Genomic DNA, 20,483 nt, shown 5'->3' on the forward strand with positions numbered 1-20,483 from the left:
AGAGCAGAAGTCTTCCACTCCCCCTCCCACCACTCAGGATGCTGCCCAGCTCAGTCCCAATTTGCTTTGCCAAGGGCACACCCCCAAACCAGCCGGAGCGACCCTCGCAGTGGGGGAGACAGGGGTGGCCTGAGGGTAGGGAGAGAGTCTGAGTTGATTTCTGAGTGGCAGGAGGAGGCTTTTGGGGGGGAAGTGAGGGTGTGAAGCAGGTGAATTGGGGGGCGGGGGGGGAGGGTCTCTGGTGGACTACCCAGGAGCTCTGTGACCCTACCAATCCTACCTGCCCTGTACTCCCTGGGGCATGTGCCCTGGGAGAGAGAATTCTGGGATACCTCCGCCTTCCTCTATTCCCAGGAAGAAATGTCAGGACTTGCACACTCCTTAGTGTGAACCTGGGGTTCCAGCATCCCTCTGTTATGTGGGGTGTGCTGCATCCATCAACATACATTCCCTCTTGTTCCTGTGGCTTTTGGTTGCATGTGCCCCTGACCCCAGGTTTCAGGGATGCCCTCTAACAGTGAATGCTGGGATTGCTGTTAATCCTTTCCCTGTGGTGGTTGGGTGTGGGTCTGGGAGGCCCCCAAGGCTCCTTGGGCTTTCTGGGGGAGCCCAGACCTGAAGGGGCATGGCCCCATTTTTCCACCAATTCATGTCCCCCAGGGCCCAGTTTCCTGCATCCTTGCAAACAAACTGAAATGATTCAAGTGCTGTTGATTTGGTCCCTGATTCTCCTATCTGCTCTTTTTGGGGCCAGTACAATGCGAAGTCCCCCAAGCGTCAGCCCCCCCTCCCCTTGCTTTCCAGCCCAGCAGGGATGAGTGTGAACAGTGTGGGCACCAGCTGAGAGCTCAGCCCAGGCCATCCTGGAGTCTCCCCTCTGTGGCTTCTCAGTTGCTCCTGGCTTCATCCTCAACTCAGCTTTTTCCCTGCTGGGTTCTCCCTGGCTCCCCTTCCTCTAAAGGTGGGATAGGGGAACTCACTGCTTGGTTCTCAGTGTCCTCAACATAGGCAAGGGGCTTCCATGGTGGTAGTTGCACAGCCCAGCTAGGTTTGGGGGCGGGGGAAAGCCCCCCTGCCTCAGAGGATGGGAGTATCTCCCAGGCATAAGTAGCTTCTCTTCCTAATCCCACCCTGGTTCTCTGCTGCAGTAGGTCTGACCCTGTGGAGCACCAATTCAGTGCCCCTGTGGCAGGAACCTGGGAACGTGAGGCAGGGGTGTGGGGGTCAGGCTCTGGTCTCCTTGGTGTTGGGAGCCTCCCATTATTCCAGACACTGTCTTGGAGGGTCTGAAATTGAGGGCACATTTGTTATTCAGTGAGATCCCTGCACAGCCTTGCCAGTACCTCTCATTCCTGACTTGTGTTCCCCCGCACAAAACCCAGCCTGCCACTGCTCTTCACTCCTAACCCACAGCTGCCTTCCCTCTTTCAGCTCTACCAGTTCCCCCACCTAACTCCCACCCTACAGGCTCCTACCAGCCCAGCCCTGGACTCCCCCTCACCCCTTCTGATGCCCCTCCCTCCCAGACTGCTGCATCTAGTCCTGGCTGCAGTGGACAAGCACCATTTTGTGCCCTCTTCTGCCCCCCCCTTTGCTATTTATTTGTCGTTGCACCTTGGGAGCTGGTGCTGATGCCAGATCTCATGTTCCCTTTCCTTGTCCCAGAGGGCTGGAGGCCCTATTCCCAACCTGTTGCTTCCCAGCCTTGGCCAGTCCCACGAACCCTGGGCCAGGCAGGGATGCAGAAGGTCATGTAAAGTACTGAAGTTCAGGACACCTGGGTTCTACGCCCCACAGAAGTGAGCAGGGTTTAGTGCATTAGAAATGGGAGACTGGAAGGCAGGACATGTCTGTTCTATCCCTGTTCTAGGAAGGCAGTGGGGTTTGGGGTAGAGCAGTGCCCTAGGGCCAGGATTCCTGGATTTTCTCCTAGCTCTGAGAGGGGAATGGGGTCTATTGGACTAGAGTATGTGGGGTAGAAGCCAGGATGCCTGTTGTAGGGGGGGGCATTTCTGGGGCCCCAGGCTTGCTGTGTGGATCTTTGTATGAGGATGCAGCTCAGGAGATCTGCACTGTCATAGCAACTTTCTTGGAACCAGCTGTTATGGGAAAGGCAAAAGTCCTGCATTCCAAGCTTGGGTTATTTTTAACAGCAAGTGCAGGGAGGGCAGAGTGGTGGTAGGGGAGGGGAGTTGCTGGCTTGGTACAGGCTGCATGGGGGCTTGTCCCTCTCCCCCAACCCCCATTCCCTGGGTCTCCTTGCCTGTTGCACAAGCAGGGGGAAGCTGTTCACTCACCTCTGACCCTGCTGATTCATGCAGCAATGCCAGCAACACCTGGAGCACCTGAGTTCTGCCACAGCACAGGGAGGGGGGTGAGGGGCGCTGGGAGCCAGGACGCATGGGTTCTACTTCCAATCTGGGAAAATAAGGGGCTCTAGGGGTTGAGCTGCATTCTCCAGGTGAATCGGGGGGGCCAGTCACTGCCTCCCTGACCATCCCCCATGGCTCTCTTCTTTCCCCTTTTCCCCCACCCCTTAGGCCTGCATTGATGAGAACATGGAGGTGGTGCAATTCCTGGTGGAGAACAGTGCCAATGTGAACCAGGCTGACAATGAGGGCTGGACCCCCCTGCACGTCGCTGCTTCCTGCAGCTACAAGGAGATTGCCCAGTGAGTGATGGGGGCTGGGTTCATATGGGCATGGAAGCAGGGCTTGCATTAGTGGGCCTCCAGCCTGAGGCCCTGCCCTTTCCTTCATGGCAGAGCCAGGGCTCTTCCAGCTTAGTGTTTTCCCCCTGCCACAGCAAGTGAGGCTGGGCCCAGGTGCCAGGCAAGGGGTACTTGTCTGACTGGGCAAGGGGCAGAGGTGCAGGCCCCACTGCTGTGATCGGGGTTACTGAGGTGGTGGCGTTGCATTTAAGAGACTCCTGCATTGGGGCCATGCCAGGGGTACACTGCAGAGCAGGGGAGGGGCTCAGTGTGACTGTCCTCTGTGCTCCTCCTTATGTCATCAGCTCTGCTTTGCAGCCCCCATAATCCCTGCTGCCATTAGCCCCATAATCCCCCTAGTGCTAATCCTCCTGGGGCTCATGGTGTCTAATCCCCCATCTCCCTCCCTCAAAGGGCTTTGCAGACCTGCCTGCTTCCTGGCTGGGAACCCTGCCACACCCCCCTCATCAGCTCTCCAAAAGCATGCTGCCCTACCCCACCCCCATCTGATCCTCCCCACCTCTCAGATAGGGGTAGGAAAGCCCCCCTGCCTCAGAGGATGGGAGTATCTCCCAGGCATAAGTAGTTTCTCTTCCTAATCCCACCCTGGTTCTCTCCTGCAGTTTTAGGGTGCCTTGACACCCTCCTCTGCATGTCATCCCGTGTCCCCCTGCCTGCCAGCCAGCCATTTCAATCACTTCCCTCCCTGCCCATCTTGGGCTCCTTCCCTTTCTGCAGCTCCTGGGTTTAGGGGCTTGTGTTCTCTAGTCCCCTTTGCCAATCCTTGTGTCAGGGCTCAGCCCAGAGCCTGCCCTACAGCCTGGTTATTGTGGGAGGAAGGTTGGAAAGGTGTGCAGAGAAATGGGACTGTCAGGGTGGGGGATGCTATTCAGAGTCAAGGTTGGGATGGGCTAATGGCTCTGTTCTGCATGGAAGGGAGAGGAGTTAGGTACATTGGGCTAATAAATGGAGGTAAGGAAATACACTGGGCTTGTTTGGATCTTGGGTCTAGTTTGAGGGGATGGGGAGTGATCGGGCTGGACTAATCCATGGATCTGGGTTGTGGGGGAAGGGAGGGATGCTAGGCTAGTCTGACTCATGGGTCTGGGATGGTGGGGTGGGAGTAGGGATGCTTGGTTGGACTGGCCCATGGGAGGGGTTTTGGGAGGGAGCAGGGATGTTGGGTTGGACTGGCTCATGAGCCCAGCCTTGGTGTAGCCCACTCCTCTCCCCAGGTACCTCCTGGACCATGGTGCCAACATTGCAGCGGTGAACAGTGATGGGGACGTGCCTCTGGACATTGCTGAGGACGATGGCATGGAGGCCATGCTGAGTGCCGAGATTGCCAAGCGAGGTGACCGGGGGGCAGCAGGGGCCGGGCAGCAAGGGGCAGGGCCTGTAGTGCCTGGCTCACCTTGATGTCACCGCTGCCATTGCAGGGGTGGACGTGGAGGCTGCCAAGCGGGAGGAGGAGGAGATCATGCTGCAGGACACACGCCAGTGGCTGAATGCCGGCAAGATCGATGACACCCGGCACCCCAAGACTGGTGCCAGTGCCCTGCATGTGGCAGCAGCCAAGGGCTACATTGAGGTCATGAGGTGAGAGAGGGATACTGAGCCAGCCAGGGTCCTGCTTGGAGAAGATCCAAGCCAGTCCTCATAGGGTGGGGAGGGGAGGGCCCCAGTTCCAGATAGCTCTATTCCATCAGCTTCACACAGTATTGGGGCATCAGGGCTCTTGGGACATGAGTCCTTGTCATGAAATCAGCCCTGTGCCTTCGAGCACCAGGGTAGTCAGGAGATGCCTGTCCCAGTGCCCGCTCCTCTGTTCCCATGGGGGAGTGCTGGGACAGCCAGCTGCCTCGGAGGCTCCTGGGATCTGTGGAGATGGCATTCCCCACACCCAGGCCTGTGGGCTTTGTACTCTGCTCCCTTGCCTCCCAGCCTCTCAAGTCTGAGCCTCTCCTGGAGAAGCAGGGTCAGAACCTGCCCCATTCCCATTGCCAACCCTGGTGTGGAAGTGTCTCTTTCTTTCCTGCTTGCCTAGGGTGGCTTCTCCCACCCCTAATGCAAAGAGTTAATCTCAAGACTTTGTCCAGCCTTGGCAGCCCCAGTTCTGCTCTCAGGTAGTGGGTTTTAGGGCGGATGCCATCCCTCTGTCATCCCTCTTTCTTAGCCACACTAGTAATGGAACCTAGGAGTCCTGGCTTTTTTTTTTGTCCCTGCTCCCTACTCAGAGCTGGACTAGAACCCAGGAATCCTGGCTTCCTGCTCAACCAGATCCCACTCCCTTCCCAGAGCTGGGATAGATCTCAGGCATTCTGGTTCCCAAGCCTGCCTTGCTCTAACCCATCAGCCTCTGCTCCTGTCCTAGAGCTGAACTAAAACCCAAGAGTCCTGACTCTCTCTCTCTCCCCCCCACCCCCGTCCATGCAGGCTGCTTCTGCAGGCTGGTTATGACCCCAATGTGCAGGACAAGGATGGCTGGACGCCCCTGCATGCTGCCGCGCACTGGGGAGTGGAAGAGGCCTGTCGCCTGCTGGCTGAGCACCTCTGTGATATGAACTCTCTCAACAATGTGGTGAGCAGTCTCACAGCTGCATCCTGGGGGTGGGGGTAGCAGAACTTAGCTGGGAGGGAGGGCCCCAGGGCTGGCATATGAGGGTGAGAGGAGCTGATTGGGGTGGCAGCTGCTGACCCACAATGGAGAAGGCCCAGCCTGGGTGATCTTTACCTCCTCCTTGGGAAAGGAGGTGGCAGGGCTGGTGCCCATGGTAGTTAGCAGGGGGGTGGGGGGGAGGGCAGTCTTTCTTAGCCCCTGCCCCTTCCAGGGTCAGCGGCCATTTGACTTGGCTGATGAATACACACTCGGCCTGCTGGAGGAGCTGCAGAAGAAGCAGGAGGATGTGAGTGCCTGTGTCCTGCCCCTTGTCACTGTTTCCTGCCCCTGAACCCACCTCCTCACATCCTGTCAATCTCTGCCCCTCCCCATGCCTCATAGCCTCTCCCTTTCCCCCCTAAGGCCAGGGATGATGCCAGGCTGCCCTATATTGCATCACTAGGACAGGTAGTGTGCAGGACTATGGGGGGCCTGCTTGCCCCACACTGCCCTTGGCCATAACGAGGTCTGTTCTCCAGGCTTTGTGGAGTCAGGGCCTATCTCCTACCCCCCATCCTACCACCCATCTTTGCCATGCAAAGTGGTTCCAACTCTGCCCTCTGCCTCTACATATGTTGTGCTGTCAGGAGGATCTTGTGCTGTCTGGTGACTCCCAGCTGCCTTCCCAGTATTCTCCCAAATCTGGGGCTGCCAAGGGAGAGGTGGGGAGCACATAGGCCCAGTAAGAGCTTGTTTCCCTTCCACAGCTGCGCAGCAAGAAGGAAGCCAACCTGAAGCAAGCAGTGATTGACACCAGCGTGGAGCAGCAGCCAGCCTACACCAGCAAGCACAGGAGGTGAGTGGGGGACTGGCTGTATGTAGGGAGCGAGTGGGGGAAGAAGGGAGGGCTTGGGAATGCAGAGCAGAGGAAGTCTCAGAGCTTTTAGGCAACACCTCCTAACTGTGATCTGAGGAACCAGCCGCTGCAGAGATAGAAGGTTTGGTGCAAAAGCCACTTGCTAGGCACCACTCCTGTCCCTGAGCCAGGATGGAACCCAGGCGTCCTGGTTCCCAGACTCCACATCTCCAACCTGCCAGACCCCACTCCCTTCCCAGAAATGGTGATGGAACCCAGGCATCCTGGCTCAGCTGGAGTTGTTGCTTTGACACTGTGGGCCAGCTTCTTCATCCGCCAGTCCTGGAAAGGGACATTGACTCATGAACAAGGGGCACTGACGGAGCTGTCTGTAGCAGAGGGACTGTAGGTTGGGAGTGGGAGGGGCTGGGGAGGTGGGGACGGACTGGGCTGGCAAGGGGCTGCGGGTTGGGTGGGGGTGAGACTATGTAACAGTTGGTGGCTCTTTGGTGCCCCCTAGTGGTACAGCCTGGCTATTTCCCCCCATTCCCTCATCTGAGGCCCAGTGGTAGTCCCAAAGTGGGTGGATGACCTGAGGAGGCCAGCTCCCTCCACACACCTCTGCTAATCCCCTTCCCTCTCCCCCAGGAGCTCCGTCTGTCGCATGAGCAGCCGAGAGAAGATCTCAGTCCAGGATCAGTCCAAGGAGCGCAAGACCCTGGGCCCCATCTCTGTTGGGGATGAGGAGAGCGGCTCTGCCTCTGAAGGGGAAGAGCCTGACAAGCCCAGTGGTAGGGGGCAGGATACTAGGTTGGGGCACATGGGGGTTGGCCAGGTGAGTGGGCAGTGAAGAACCTGTGGACTTGAGCTCATATGAACTCAGCTTCTGTCTCCCTGCTGCAGAGGTGAAGAAGGCAGCACCCTCACAGGAGAAGAGCACCTTGAATGGGGTCACCATTCCTCCCATTGCCTCCACCATATCTGGGCAGAAGGTAAGCCACCTCTCAGCTGGTGGTGTGTGTAGGCAGGAGGCATCCATCTTTTCTCTGGGCTGGATGGGGCTGGGGCTGGGGTGGGATCTGGGGCTTGTGAAGGCAGCTCTGGGCTTCTCTTGTTTCCTGCCTACATCCTTTTCAGAGACACACCTGCTTCCCAAGTGGGTTCAGGGCATGGAGCCTTACCATGAAGGCGCTGTCTCCTCTGTAGAGTAGTGCTTAGGGCAGTCCTTCTGGGTAACATCTTCAGTCATAGTTAACAGCGTGGTCTGGGGGGATGTGGAGGTGGGGGCGGGAGCAAGGACTCCTGGGTTCTCTCCCAGTCCTGGGAGGGTAGTGGGGACTTTCTGATAACAGCAGAACTTACTGGGTCAGACCAATGATCCATCTAGCCCAGTATCCTGTGCTTGACAGTTGGAGCACTTGTTATTAACCTTTGACCTGCACTTCTGTTCCTGTTTTCACATTTGTCTCTCAGAATCAGTTGTAGTGTCCTCAACAGCCTCTCTAAGGCAGGCTCAACATTTTCATGGTGGGCTTATGCTCACCAAACCATGGCACAACAAATAGATCTGTCTCTGACAGTGGCAGAACTGGATGCTGTGGAGGAAGAGCTTTGAACTGGATAGATTTAGAATGATGTATCCACCTATTCAGGACATCAGGAGTTCTGTTCTAGCTCTGGGGAAGGATTTGGGTTCCCATGGGGAGGTGGGAGCCAGGACTCCTGGGTTCTATCCCCAGTCTAGCACACTCTGATGGAGACAAGGCCTATTCTATGCTGTGCTGATACTGACGGCACCACAGCCACCTCCTACCAGTGATATCATGGCCTGCCTCCCCTCCAGTACAGCTGTCTCTGCATGTTTTACCCATTTCTCCAAGGACTAGCCAGCCACACCCCTGAGAGACGGGGCAGAGCCGGTTGAAGGGGGCACTTTGCTCCCAGAGCCCAGCACACCCTCTTCCTGGACCAGAAACTCTCTCCTGAACCCTAAAACTAGGCTAAGCATGAGGCTGGGGGATGGGGCTGAAGGTTGCCAAGCCAGGGGAGGCAGAGCCAGACTGGGACCCTTGCCTCTGTCAGCCATGATTTGAGCTCGCTGCACCCCCTGCACTCTCACCCCTGCCTGTGTGTAACATGGCTGCATCCAGATTCTTTCTGTTCTTCTTTTTAACCCCTTCACCCCCAATTTGGTCCTTTTGCTGCTTGGATGGCTTCCCCTCCCTCCCCACCCCACCTCACCCTCCCATGCCATTCTGTGCCCCTCACCCCTCTCAGTCTGCACTGGCATTCATCTCTCCCAACTGTGACCCCCTGGGGCCAACCTTGTGGCGACAGAGGCTGCGCAAAACAGGCATCATCCTGGTAGCACAGGGGGGTCAAAAAGCTGCGGTGAGCCCTGCCTTCCATGCAGGGCTTATTGGGAGTCCCTCCACCCAGACCTTTCCTAGTTTCATCATCTTGCCTATGGTAGAGTCAGCTCTGCAGAGGCCACTGGGTTTGGAATCCTGCAGGATGAGCTGGCTAGATTCAGCCTGCTCTCTCAGCTTGGTCAGGAGTGAAGGGTGCTAGCAGGGCTCTGGGAAATGGGGGGGGAAACCTCAAGTCTAGGGGAGCAAGGAAGCTGCAAGTCAGGGTTGAAAAACTGGCAGGGCTGGGGCTATGTCAGCAAGGGGCTGTGGGTTGGGAGTGAGGGGCAACAGCAGGGCTGCGGGTAGCTTAGTACTTTGCCCATCACCAGCCCAAACTTCTGGCTTGGCTCCAGATGCTCCTAACAGTCTTCATCTATTCCTGGGGACCTTCTAGAAGATGGAGGAGGAGGAAAGGGGAGGACATTGGTTATGTTTGAGTGGGGGAAAGAGGATGGGGAATTGGAACTCCTTGGTTCTCTCCCAGCTGCAGGGAGAGGAGAGCTGGTGACTCACAGGAGCTCTGTGGTGGGTAGACCTGCCTCTCAGCTCTTCTCCCTTCCCCTCTTTGCTCTCCACCTCCTGCATGCCACTCCATCTGCATCGTGGCTGCTGATTTGAAGCCCTCTTATGCTTGGTGCTGTGCTGAGCCAGCCGGGAGCCTGGTGCTGGGTGCCCTGGTGCACGGGCCTTCAATGCTGGAACTGTTGGCTGTTCAGACCCTATCCCCCTGTTCTAATGTGCCCCAAACTTGGAATGACCCATTGCCAGAACCCCGTCATTCTCATAACCTCTGCCTCAGCCTTGCCTGCTGCCTGCAGGGTCAGAGCCCCCTGCCTTACTGACAGCTCATCTTAGCTGCATCTGAAAGCCAAGGGCACCTTTTACCCAGCAGTGTCAGGCTGGGCCATTCTCTGTCCTTATTTTGTGAGATCTTGGGGGGATAGTATCTCCCCCGTCCCAGCTCCCAACAGTCCTATGCCTTGGAACACATCATGTCCTCTACTGTGAACACACACACACATTCCCTCTGCTTGGGTTGGGGGCTTCGTGCCTGACCCAGACAGCCCCTCCAGCGGCCTACTGGTTCTGGTCCCAGATTCCCCTACTCCTGAGGGGAGCAGGGGTCATAAGATAAATTGCTTGGGTTTTCTGCCTCTGTTCAGTGTACTGTGATACTGTTCCAGCCATCAGCACTGCAAATAGCATCCCTGGCTCTGGCCCCTTCCCACGTTCTGTCCTGTCTTCTAGGCTGAGGCTGCTGTCACTCCCTTCTCATGGGATTTGGGGTGGGAGTAGCGCTGCAAATAGATTATCCCTTTCAGTAGTATGTGGATCCTGCAGGAGATATGATAGAACTATTTTTCCCTCCCTCACTGGCACTGGCTCCCAGCTGCTTGCTGGGGTAGGAGGGTGGGCCTGGTGGTGGGGGTGGGGTGTAGAAAAAAAATCTTCCTCTTGGGGTGATCACTTGCTGTTAAGTGAATTTGCTTCTTACCTGCACTCAAGGCAGTTCCTTAGGGGTTCTCTCCAATTATAGTCTAAGTGACGGGACTCAGCAGAGACGCTGAAAGCTGGACAGACCCCCTGAGGGGATGGGGAGCAGGGAGCTGGCTGTCCTTGCTCCAGATTCACTGAGGCTGGCTCTGGAGGCTTTTAAGCATTCCCCAGGCATTCACTCCCTCCATCCACCCCCCCTTGTGAGATGTTGGGTTTCTTGGGCAGGAGTAATGCTTTACATGATAACGACAGAGCTGAGTGAGGCTCCCCTGTGTCATACAATCAAAGAGAAGCAGGGCTGGATAGGACCTCCAGAGGGCATCTAGTCCAGCCCCCTGCCTGAGGCAGGATGAGCCCTAGCCAAACCATCCTGCAGTAATCCAGGATCTAAACTCTACATAGGACAACTCTCAGCAGCTGTGGTTGTATGTGGGATGGCGGGGTGGGGGGTCCTAAAACCAAGACAAACCCCGCTTGGTGATTTTTTTCCCCCCCTTACCCCTACCCCATCCAATTCCTTCCAACCAGTCCCTGTCCTGCACCTTGTTTAATAACGTCCAGACCCCAAAGCTCTGTGGGGTGGGGGAAAGGGCTGTTAACTCTTCCTGCACCCCTGCCCTGCCCATGATCCTCTTCCTTGCCCCTTAGTATGGCTCATGGGCATCAGAGGCTGCTGCACTGCAAGGGGCGGGGGGTGGAGCTGAGTGGCGGTTGCTTCCATGTCCTGGGGTTGGGGGGGGAGAATGGGGATGGGATCTTGGAGAGGGGTATATCTAGGTTTTATTGGCAGCTGGTTGGTGGTGAGGGGGTGGAAGAGCAAGATGGTAGGGGGGCAGGGTTCAAGAGGTGGGAAATGGGGGTGGGGTGCCATGGGGGACTGGGAGGGGTGAGGGCCAGGGGCACATGGGATTGGTGCAAAGGTACATGGGGATTGTCAGTGGAGGGTCCTGAGGTGGCAATGGAATTGGGGCCACACAGGCTGGCTGCCACCCCTGCATGGTGTTTGACAGCCTTCTGATCCCCTTTGAATCCTTCCCCCTTGGGGGTCAGTTCCCTTCACCCATCCTGACTCCGCTCCCTTTTCCTCCTCCCCCTTCCCGACTCCTCTCCTCTGTATTTTTGTCTCCCACCCCCACCTGCCCACTTCCCCGCAGTTTTCTGGAGGGCCCAGCCACGTTGCGGAGCCTGAGAAGGTGCCCGCACCTGCCTGGAGGGCAGGGCTCCGCAAGACTGGCAGCTTTGGGGTCCTGCAGGATGCCCAGCTGGAGGAGGCTTCCCCGAAGGAGGGTAGGATCAAGCGCTCAGCATCTAGTCCCCGGCTGGACACAGATGAGAAGGTGAGAAGGGAAGGAAGGGGAGGGAGGAGCAAAGCCTGGCACCCAGCTCCTCTACAGGCATGGGGGGTAGGGGGGTGGTGTGGTGCCTCCAGCTGTCCACATGTAGCAGTCTCCTGCATGTGGGACCCCAGTAGCAGACTGAAACCACTGCAAAACACTGACCGTGTGGGGCTGCCTCCACCAGTAGGGCAGGGCTTGGCTTGTGGGCCTGCCACAAAGGATTCTGGGAATGGGCTTTCCCCTACAAGGCAGGGTCTGTGCCCACTTAGCCTTTCCCTTTGCATCTCATCAAAGAGGATTATGGGAGGTAAAGATTTCTCCTGTGATTGTTATGCCTCAGCAGGGAGGATTATGGGAGGTGAAGACTTTTTCCATAGTACAAAGAGTCTGCCCAGCCAGTATTGCCTATTACACCTTGGCAGAGAGGAATATGGGAAGTGAAGACTTTCCATAGTGCAAAGCAATTTTCCCATAAGGCAAAGTGTGTGTCAAACTAATGCTTATTGTAGTTCAGCAGGAAGGTAAAAATTTTTTTTTCCATACTGCAAAACACATCCCCAGCCAATATCATCTATTATACCTCAGCAGGGAGGATTAGGGAAGGTGAAGACTTTCCATAATGCAATTTTCCTATAATGCAAAGTGTATGCCCAACTGCTGCCTATTATGTCTTAGCACAGAGTTCTGGGAGGTAAAGATTTTTCCCATAATGCAAAGCATGTGTGCAAGCAATATTGCCTGTTCTCTCAGCAGAGAGGATTGTGGGAAGTGAAAATTTTCCCACCATGCAAAGCGTGTGTGTTGGTGTATGCAACTGCCTTACCTGTGTCTGTCTTCTTTCTCCTCCTTTTTCACTAACTTCTCCTGCTTTCCCTCACCCTCAGCCACAGGACATCTGGGAGCTCCTGCAGAAGTGGAACAGGAATCTGGTTGGTCCAGGGTTAGCCAAAAAGTCGAGCATAGCTGCAGAAGTAGCCAGTCAGGAGGAAGGGAGTGCATCAGGTGACCTGGTAGGAGACTCCGCCCATAGGGGGAGTGGCCTTTTCCTACCTCACCTTTATTAGCCCATGTGAAGGTAGCCCTAGTGTATTCTGGGAGGCTTGAGGGACACTGATGCTCTCAGCCAGGGTTAGCTGCTTAGCTAGAACCCCTTCCTGCCCCCGAGATTTTGTGGGGGATCACTTAGGATCCCAGTGGATCACACTTTATACCTTAACTCTTCCCTTGCTCTTACCAGTTCCTTTCTAATTAATGTTTCTTTGCTATTGAACCTCTGTGTTTTAGCCCAGGACTCTTGGGTTCTAGCCCTGGGTGTGGGAGATCAGTGGGGACTAATTGTTAAGAGGTGGGGGTGGGGGTTGAGAGCCAGAATGCTTGTGTTCTTTCCCACTTGGAAAACACTTCATCTCTCTCTTGACTGCCCCCCATGGCCACTGTAATTGGCCCCCCACCCTATTTGCTGCAGCAAAAACAAGCCTTGCCCCCTCATGTATCCAGCTGTCTTGAGTAACCCCCTCTCTTGGTCAGAGCCAGTTGTAGCCCTGCCTGGGCCAGCAAGGGCAAATTCATTCACAGGTCTGTCTCGCTTCTTTTTCAGAACAAGGAGCCTCGCCTCGCTCGGGTCCCACCAACCCCCACCTGCCGGATCTTTGCCCTTCCCGAGTCAGAGCCCCACAGAACGTGAGTATCCCCCTGTGCCCCTGACTGCAGTCACAGTGGTCAAGTGTGGGCAGGATGCCTGGATCTCATCCCCCAATTGGGTGGGGGAGTTAGGGTCTTATGGGGTCTGGGAGTAGAGGGGTCTGGGAGCCAGGATGCCTGGGTTCTATCCTAGGCATGAACGGCGTGTGCCTCCAGCGGCTGGGGGCACACAGCTGCACTGGCGGCAGTGGTAAGCTGGGAGCTCCTGCAGACGCTGCCAGCACTGTTGGCATTGGGGGGTGCTGACCAGGGGTCGGTGACCACCCGCAGGCGTAGTGGCCAGCAGCGATTGTGGACGGCCCACAGATGCGGCTGGCAGTGTCGGTGACTGGGTGGCAAGCAGTGATCGGCGGCATCTTTTTGCAGGGGGTGCATTGCTACACAGCGGGTGCACATGCACCTGCGTGCACTTCCTACACATTGCCTCTGATCCCAGTTCTGGGAAAGGAGTGGGGTCCAGCAAGGATGGTTATGCAGCAAGATCACACCCCCTGGATTGGTATCTTAATGGCTCTCTCTGTATTGCTACTTCAGGAGCTCAGAGGGTGGCTTGCAGATGAAGATTGATGGGGGCTCTGCCCCTCCCCAGCCTCCCCCTTCCAGCATCAGCAGCTCCAGCACAGACCCCCGGGACCGCCGACGGTAAGGGGGCAGCAGGGATCCAGCTTTGGTGGCTGCCGCCATAGGGATCTGAGGATCCTGGAACTCCTGTGTCTGATTCACAGAGTATGGGCAGGACTCCTGGATTCTTTTTCCAGCTTTGGGAGGAGATGCATATCTGGGTCACAACAGGATGGTGCTGTTGGTCTTGGTTGGAAAATAGCTCCTGCAACGATGTTTCATTGCTGTTGATTGTTAGACCCTTGCCCCCACCCCGGAGCTGACTGCATCTCAGCACCAAGCTTGAGGTTCCTGTAGCTCCTGCATTCCACCCCAGAGGTGGCTGCATCATGGTGCCAGGTAAATAGCCCCTTATGATCCCCTGATATACTTGCCCTGTTAACCTGCCCTTCTTCCCCAGGTCCTACCAGACCCCTGTGCGGGACGAGGAGTCCGAGTCCCAGCGCAAAGCCAGGTCACGGCTCATGAGGCAGTCCCGACGGTCCACTCATGTACATGGATTGGGGGGGGGGGGGTTAGAGGTGGGGCTGGGAGGTAGGACAGCTTATAGTTTCATAGTAGCTAGGGTCAGGAGGGACCTGAACAGATCATCTAACCTGACCCCCTGCCACAGGCAGGGATGAATGCTGGGGTCACAAGACCCCAGACAGGGGATCGTCCAACCTCCTCTTGAATTTGCCCAAGGTAGGGGTGAGGACCACTTCCCTGGGAAGTTGGTTCCAGATTTTGGCCACCCTAACTGTAAACTATTGCCTTCTGATCTCTAACCTAAACCTATTCTCCATCAGCTTATTACCATTGTTCCTTGTCACCCCAGGTGGTGCTGGGAAGAAAAGGGCTCTACCTATTTGCTGTTGATCTCCCCTGATGAGTTTGTAGGCAGCCACCAGGTCCCCCCTCAGCTGCCTCTTGCTGAGGCTGAACAGGGTCAGGTCCCACAGTCTCTCCTCATAGGACCTGTCCTGCTGCCCTCTCACCAAGAGTTCTTTCCTGGCTTTTGAAGGGTCTAGTGGGTTAGAGCTCCAGGGAGGGCTGGGAGTCTGGACTTCTGAGTTCTTTTCCTACCTGCTACTGACTGTATCAGCTCAGTGACACTATTCTGTGGTTTGGGGTGTCACCTCAGCAGTTGCACCCCAGCTGCCATCCACCCCTTTCCCAGGTTATAGTAGGAGCACTGTTTGCTCTGCCTTGACCAGCTTCCCCCAACCCTCCTCCCTGCTTTCCAGGGTGTTACTCTCACTGACCTGAAGGAAGCAGAGAAGACCATTGGCCGAGCCGTGGACAATAAGGTCTCAGAGCAGCGAATCAGGGAAGATGAGAAGCGGGACCGGGGAGAAGGGGAGCAGCCTCTGGAGACTGCGGTGAGTGAGTGGGGGGTTCATAGGTATGCAAGGAGAGAGCAGGATGCTGGGGTTAAATGGGGCTAATCGGGAGTGGGGAGGAGGTGGGGATACCAGGCCAAGTGGGGCTGAACCAGTGGTCACCCCATCTTCAAGATTCAGAAGGTGTTCCCCAGGATGGGGTTCTCAGGGCATTGCTGGGCGTGTTGGCATGTTCAGCTTGCAGAAAAGGCACTTAGGAGGCCTGACATGATAGCAGTCTTCAAATACTTGAAGGGTTGCCATTAAGAAGAGGGGGAGAGCACCTCTTTTCTCTTGCTGAGAGTAGGACACAGACCAATGTTTTGAAGTTGCAATAAAATAGGTTTAGATCGGATATCACGAAAACCTTTTTCATTGTTAGAGCTGTGAGGCAGTGGAACAGACTGCCTAGGGAAGCCGTGCACTCTCCATCACTGGAGGGCTTCAAGAAAAGCTTTGACAGGCATTGGTCAGGGATGATCTGGATGTAGCTCTGTGTTCTGCTGTGGGTATTTGCCAGGCTTCTGGGCTTTGTGGGTTGCTGCGTGGGGCTGGGAGGGAATCATCATCATCCCCCCCCCCCAGCCTTTTGCCTACATGTCAGGGTTTGTTGGTTTTTCTTTTTCTTTCTTTCTTTTTTTTTTTTTTTTTAAGCCTTCCTTGGAGGTATTGGGTGTTGACTGCAGTTAAGGCTGGGGATTGGGACTGGCCTGTGCCAAGGTTTCTTCTGGGACTTAAACCTGGAGGTCCCTGGCTAGAGGATCTTGCCCTCCTGCTTGGGGTCAGACTGATTGCCATATTGAGGTCAGGAAGGAATTTTACCCCCTAGTCAAATTGGTGTAGATTGCGGGGGTGGGAAGAATTGTCTTCCTCTGTAGCCACGGCATGGCCTTTACCTGAGATCTGTTGATCATATATTAATAACCTCTTACAGCAGCAGGACTTCAGCTGCTGTGGTCCCCCTGATTTACCTGTGGCAGGTTCAGGTGCGATGTCTCATGCTGTGTTAATGTTGACAGTTTTACAGAGATTAGTGCAGGATGGTTTGGATAGGGATGATCCTGCCTCAGGCAGGGGATTGGACTAGATGTGACCTCTGGAGGTCCATTCCAGCCCGACTCTATGACTCTATGCCGGCTGCTTACCTGCAGGACTCCACCCGGCGCTCCCGCTTTCCTGCCTTGGAGGGCTCCTCAGTCTATACTGTGAATCCCATCGTGGTCAACTCTCAGGCAAAAAAAGGTAAGTGCCACCCTTCCTCCCCACAGGACAGTCCACTGGGGTCTCCTGGCAGCAAGAAAGACTGTAGGAGGAGGAGGAAAGGATCTCTCCTGCTAAGGGTCCAGGCTAAGATGTGGGCAGATGCTGCCTCGGGCGGGAGAGCAGCGAGCTCCAGTCACTGCCCAGCCAAGAAATTCTCAGTGCTGAGCAGTGCTAGGTTTGCCCAGCAGATGGCAGCACTGCAAGGAAAACCCGTTCTGGTATGGAGCAGTGGGCTGGGAGCCAGGACACCCAGGTTCTATCCCAGCTCTGTGGGGGTTGGGTAGTAAGGCTTGTGGTTTAGACCAGGGAGAGGCTGGGAGCTTGGACTCCTGGGTTCTCTCCCAGCACTGATAAGCCTTAAGATTCTTTATAAGTGATGACTTACCAACTTGTGACTCCTCAGGCAGGGGATTGGACTAGATGTGACCTCTGGAGGTCCATTCCAGCCCGACTCTATGACTCTATGCCGGCTGCTTACCTGCAGGACTCCACCCGGCGCTCCCGCTTTCCTGCCTTGGAGGGCTCCTCAGTCTATACTGTGAATCCCATCGTGGTCAACTCTCAGGCAAAAAAAGGTAAGTGCCACCCTTCCTCCCCACAGGACAGTCCACTGGGGTCTCCTGGCAGCAAGAAAGACTGTAGGAGGAGGAGGAAAGGATCTCTCCTGCTAAGGGTCCAGGCTAAGATGTGGGCAGATGCTGCCTCGGGCGGGAGAGCAGCGAGCTCCAGTCACTGCCCAGCCAAGAAATTCTCAGTGCTGAGCAGTGCTAGGTTTGCCCAGCAGATGGCAGCACTGCAAGGAAAACCCGTTCTGGTATGGAGCAGTGGGCTGGGAGCCAGGACACCCAGGTTCTATCCCAGCTCTGTGGGGGTTGGGTAGTAAGGCTTGTGGTTTAGACCAGGGAGAGGCTGGGAGCTTGGACTCCTGGGTTCTCTCCCAGCACTGATAAGCCTTAAGATTCTTTATAAGTGATGACTTACCAACTTGTGACTTGTTCTGCTCATCTGTCCCTCCCATTTTTGGGTGAAACGAGCCCAGCAGAGAGAGAGGTCCTAGTGTGTGCCCCACTCTTACCCCAGGTTCTCTTACCCCAGGTTAAAGCAGCCACCTCTTACTAACTTCCGCCCACAATGTTGTCACAGGGCTGGAGCCTGAGGGGCCAGGGCCAGGTGCGGAGGCAGAGGCTGAGCTGCGGAACCGCCTGGCTGTCCGTGACCGCCGAAAAGGCCGGCGGGAGCGCCGCTCCACGGGCATGGTGCAGGGTGGTGAGGTGAGTGGGGGGCAGCAGGGGAGTGCATCTCTTCCACCTCCTCCCCCTACAAGATAGAAGGGTTGTTGGGGCTGATCTGGAGTAGAGAGAGGGTGGGAAAGGATGGGAAGGCAGTACAGAGCCTGGGGAGATATCAGGGTGGGGGAATCAGAGGAGCTACAGCACATCTGTGGGGGGCTCAGCTCAGGAAGCCTGTCAGAGGAGGGAATGTGTAGCTGATGTGTGTGCTTCTTTGGGGCCTTCCTCCCCTCCCCCCCTTCCCCCCCAACCAAATTATGGTGTCTCCCTAGGGTGATGAGAACGAGGAGCCCGAGGCAAACAGCGAGGTTGCTCCTGGATACAGGTACCTGGGGGAGACATGTAGGTTCGCCCTCACTGTGCTGCCAACCACCTTCCTCACCCTACTAGCCTCAGGATGGGGGTCATTGTTTTTGTGCTAAGCAGGGGAGGGCTGATCCAGTCTTGGAGACTGCTGTAGGGCCAAGGGGCTCCACCAGTGCTGTAGCACTGCATAGAACGCCTCTTTAAACTGAGACTGTGGACAGCTCACCCCAGAGGCAGCTGCATCTTGGCACCATGTGAGGGGTCCCTGTGTAACCAGCCCCCAAAGTACCCCACCCCAGAGGCAGCTGCATCATAGCACCGGGTGACCAGATTGTGGTGTGGGATGTTAGGAGACTTAGGACTTCTCAGTAATGTCTGTTTGCCTGTCTTGGCAGCATATCCGATCACTTGAATAGCCTCTTGCCAAACCGGACGGGTCCCTACAGCTCTGCTAGGCACAACAGTATGGGCAGCTCCAGGGAGGAGCCTGACCGTGACTACAAGAAGGTAAAAGGCCTGGCACTGAACTACTGCTCCCTGCCCTCCCAGCACTGGGGTCCCCTATTGTCCAGGGGGAGAAGGAGCCAGCTCTTATCTTTATTCCAGTGGTTGGAACCCAGGGCACCTGGGCTCTAATTCTCAGTTGTGTGAGGGGATATGGGTCTGTCGGGTAGAGCAGAGCTGCTCAACCTCTGGCCCGCAGGCCAGATCTGGCTTGTGGTGCAGTGCTTCTTTGGCCAGTGGGGCTCCCCATGGATTCAAAAATTTGGCAGCAGACTAGTGGTGGCACTGCTGTTGGATCTCTGGGCACTGCATACTTGTTCTGGTGCCCAATCCCAGTGTACAGAGCCAGACCAGGACAGCCCCAGGTCCCACGACCCAATCCCAGGGTAGGGAGCCAGGAGGGGGGTGGTTCCAGGCCCTCAGAAACCATTCCCCATGGACAGGGCATGGGAGAGGGTAGTGTCTGGCCCTTGGACCCAATCCTGGCAATTGTTGGGCCCCTGAGATCTAATCCCAGTACGAGGAGGCAGTGCCGGGCCTCCAGGACCCAGTCTTTGTGTGGGAGTGGGAGCAGGAGTGTGTGTGGCAGATGCCAGGCCCTCAGGACCCGATTCTGGTGCACCAGAGGTGGGAGAGGATAGGGCTGCGCTCCTGGGACCCAATACTGGCACATGGGGCCAGGAGGGGATGGTGTCAACCCCCCAGGATTCAATCCTGGCTTGAAGGAGTGGTGCTGGGCCCCAGGCCTGATCCAGCCTGCAGACAGGCCCCGTGCCACTTATCTGCCCTATGGGGCCAAAAGGTTAAGCACCACTGAGTTAGAGAAGGATGGGCTGGGAGCCAGGGTGTGTGCATTTATCTGAGCAAGGAATGTGCTCTAATGGCTTGGTGGAGCCTGGGAGCTGGGACACCTGTTCTTTCCCTGCTGAGCATGATACCTCTCATCTCTGAAGCTCTATGAGGACCTCCAGATGGAGAACGAGAAGCTGAAGGAGCAGCTGCAGGAAACGCAGTTGAAGCTGACGCAGATCAAGCTGGAGCTGGAGAGGGTGACACAGGTAAGGGGGCCAGAGTGATTGGGGCAGGTGGTTAGGGCAGGGGCCCTGGGCCCTCAAGCACTGCGGCCCTCCCATTCTTAGAGTGAAGGGCCTTTTGCACTTAGCAGAGCTTGTGCCCAATAGATGCCTTGCTGGAAAGGATTCTGGACGGGCTGCAGAGGGCAAGAGTCTGAATAGCAGAGGAATGATCTCCAGTGACTAGGAGCCAGGACTCCTGGGTTTTCTCCTGGCTCTGGTGGGTTAGAGCAGGGCCTAGGCTGCCAGGATGCCTGGGTTCTGCTTTCCACTTTTCTCCCCTGCATCCCATCCCAAAGCTCCTTCACCTCAGGGCTGTCTCACTTGGATCCTAGCTCTGACCTGAGCCCCGGGCCTAAGAGGCAGCTGTGGTGAACGATTCAGAGGGAGCTCTGCATGGGGTGTGCCGCAGGGCAGACCTGGCAGAAGGGGACATTGGGTATCAGGGAACCTTGCTGCTCCACCTACTGGCTACTCCTTGGTGTTACACTGCATCCACAGCAATGCCAGTCTGTTTGCTTAGGGGCAGTATTTGCTCAGTTAAACCCTGAATTTTTGGTCTGGGGCACGATTGATCTTTGGCCTGAGCCAGGTGTTTCTGTTCTGCTGTTTCTGGTCAGGAGGTCGGGCTGGGTGGGGAGAGGACTTCCAGGTTGCTCTGTGGTACCCATCCCAAGACAGGGATGGGAGCTATTGCCCAGCTGTGGCCCCTCCTTCAGGGATGGGTGCTGGTGTCTGGCTGCTCATGGTTTCTCTGGCTAGCTGAGGAATGGGATAGGGGCTACTAGCTCCTATCTGGCCTCAAGGCAGGGGGACTAGCTAGCTGTGGTTGGGGGGGTGGGCAATGGACAGGGGCCTTTCCTCCTTGTACCATGTGCTTTCCTGTCCCTTTCAGCGGCAGGGGCGGTTTGCAGAGCGGCCGGCGCCGCTGGAGCTGGGAAGAATTGTAAGATGT

The 20,483-nt window shown here is 56.2% G+C and overlaps 1 protein-coding gene across 1 annotated transcript in view; it reads left to right on the forward strand.

The window, feature by feature from the left end:
* The window catches only part of PPP1R12C (protein phosphatase 1 regulatory subunit 12C), a 27,116-nt gene that overhangs the window by 4,538 nt on the left and 2,095 nt on the right, over positions 1-20,483 (forward strand). Inside the window, exons 2-21 of the mRNA XM_025196755.1 lie at positions 2,541-2,671; positions 3,946-4,064; positions 4,150-4,309; positions 5,147-5,291; positions 5,542-5,616; positions 6,077-6,165; positions 6,814-6,956; positions 7,069-7,157; positions 11,228-11,410; positions 12,295-12,420; positions 13,008-13,090; positions 13,646-13,753; positions 14,133-14,223; positions 14,959-15,093; positions 16,245-16,335; positions 17,500-17,627; positions 17,918-17,970; positions 18,347-18,458; positions 19,409-19,513; positions 20,424-20,474. Coding sequence (XP_025052540.1) covers positions 2,559-2,671; positions 3,946-4,064; positions 4,150-4,309; positions 5,147-5,291; positions 5,542-5,616; positions 6,077-6,165; positions 6,814-6,956; positions 7,069-7,157; positions 11,228-11,410; positions 12,295-12,420; positions 13,008-13,090; positions 13,646-13,753; positions 14,133-14,223; positions 14,959-15,093; positions 16,245-16,335; positions 17,500-17,627; positions 17,918-17,970; positions 18,347-18,458; positions 19,409-19,513; positions 20,424-20,474 — 2,199 coding nt within the window. The 5' untranslated portion in view covers positions 2,541-2,558. The remainder of the gene's footprint in view (positions 1-2,540; positions 2,672-3,945; positions 4,065-4,149; positions 4,310-5,146; positions 5,292-5,541; positions 5,617-6,076; positions 6,166-6,813; positions 6,957-7,068; positions 7,158-11,227; positions 11,411-12,294; positions 12,421-13,007; positions 13,091-13,645; positions 13,754-14,132; positions 14,224-14,958; positions 15,094-16,244; positions 16,336-17,499; positions 17,628-17,917; positions 17,971-18,346; positions 18,459-19,408; positions 19,514-20,423; positions 20,475-20,483) is intronic.

This window comes from Alligator sinensis, unplaced genomic scaffold (genome assembly GCF_000455745.1).
Source record: "Alligator sinensis unplaced genomic scaffold, ASM45574v1 scaffold647_2, whole genome shotgun sequence".
Taxonomy (NCBI): Eukaryota; Metazoa; Chordata; order Crocodylia; family Alligatoridae; genus Alligator; species Alligator sinensis.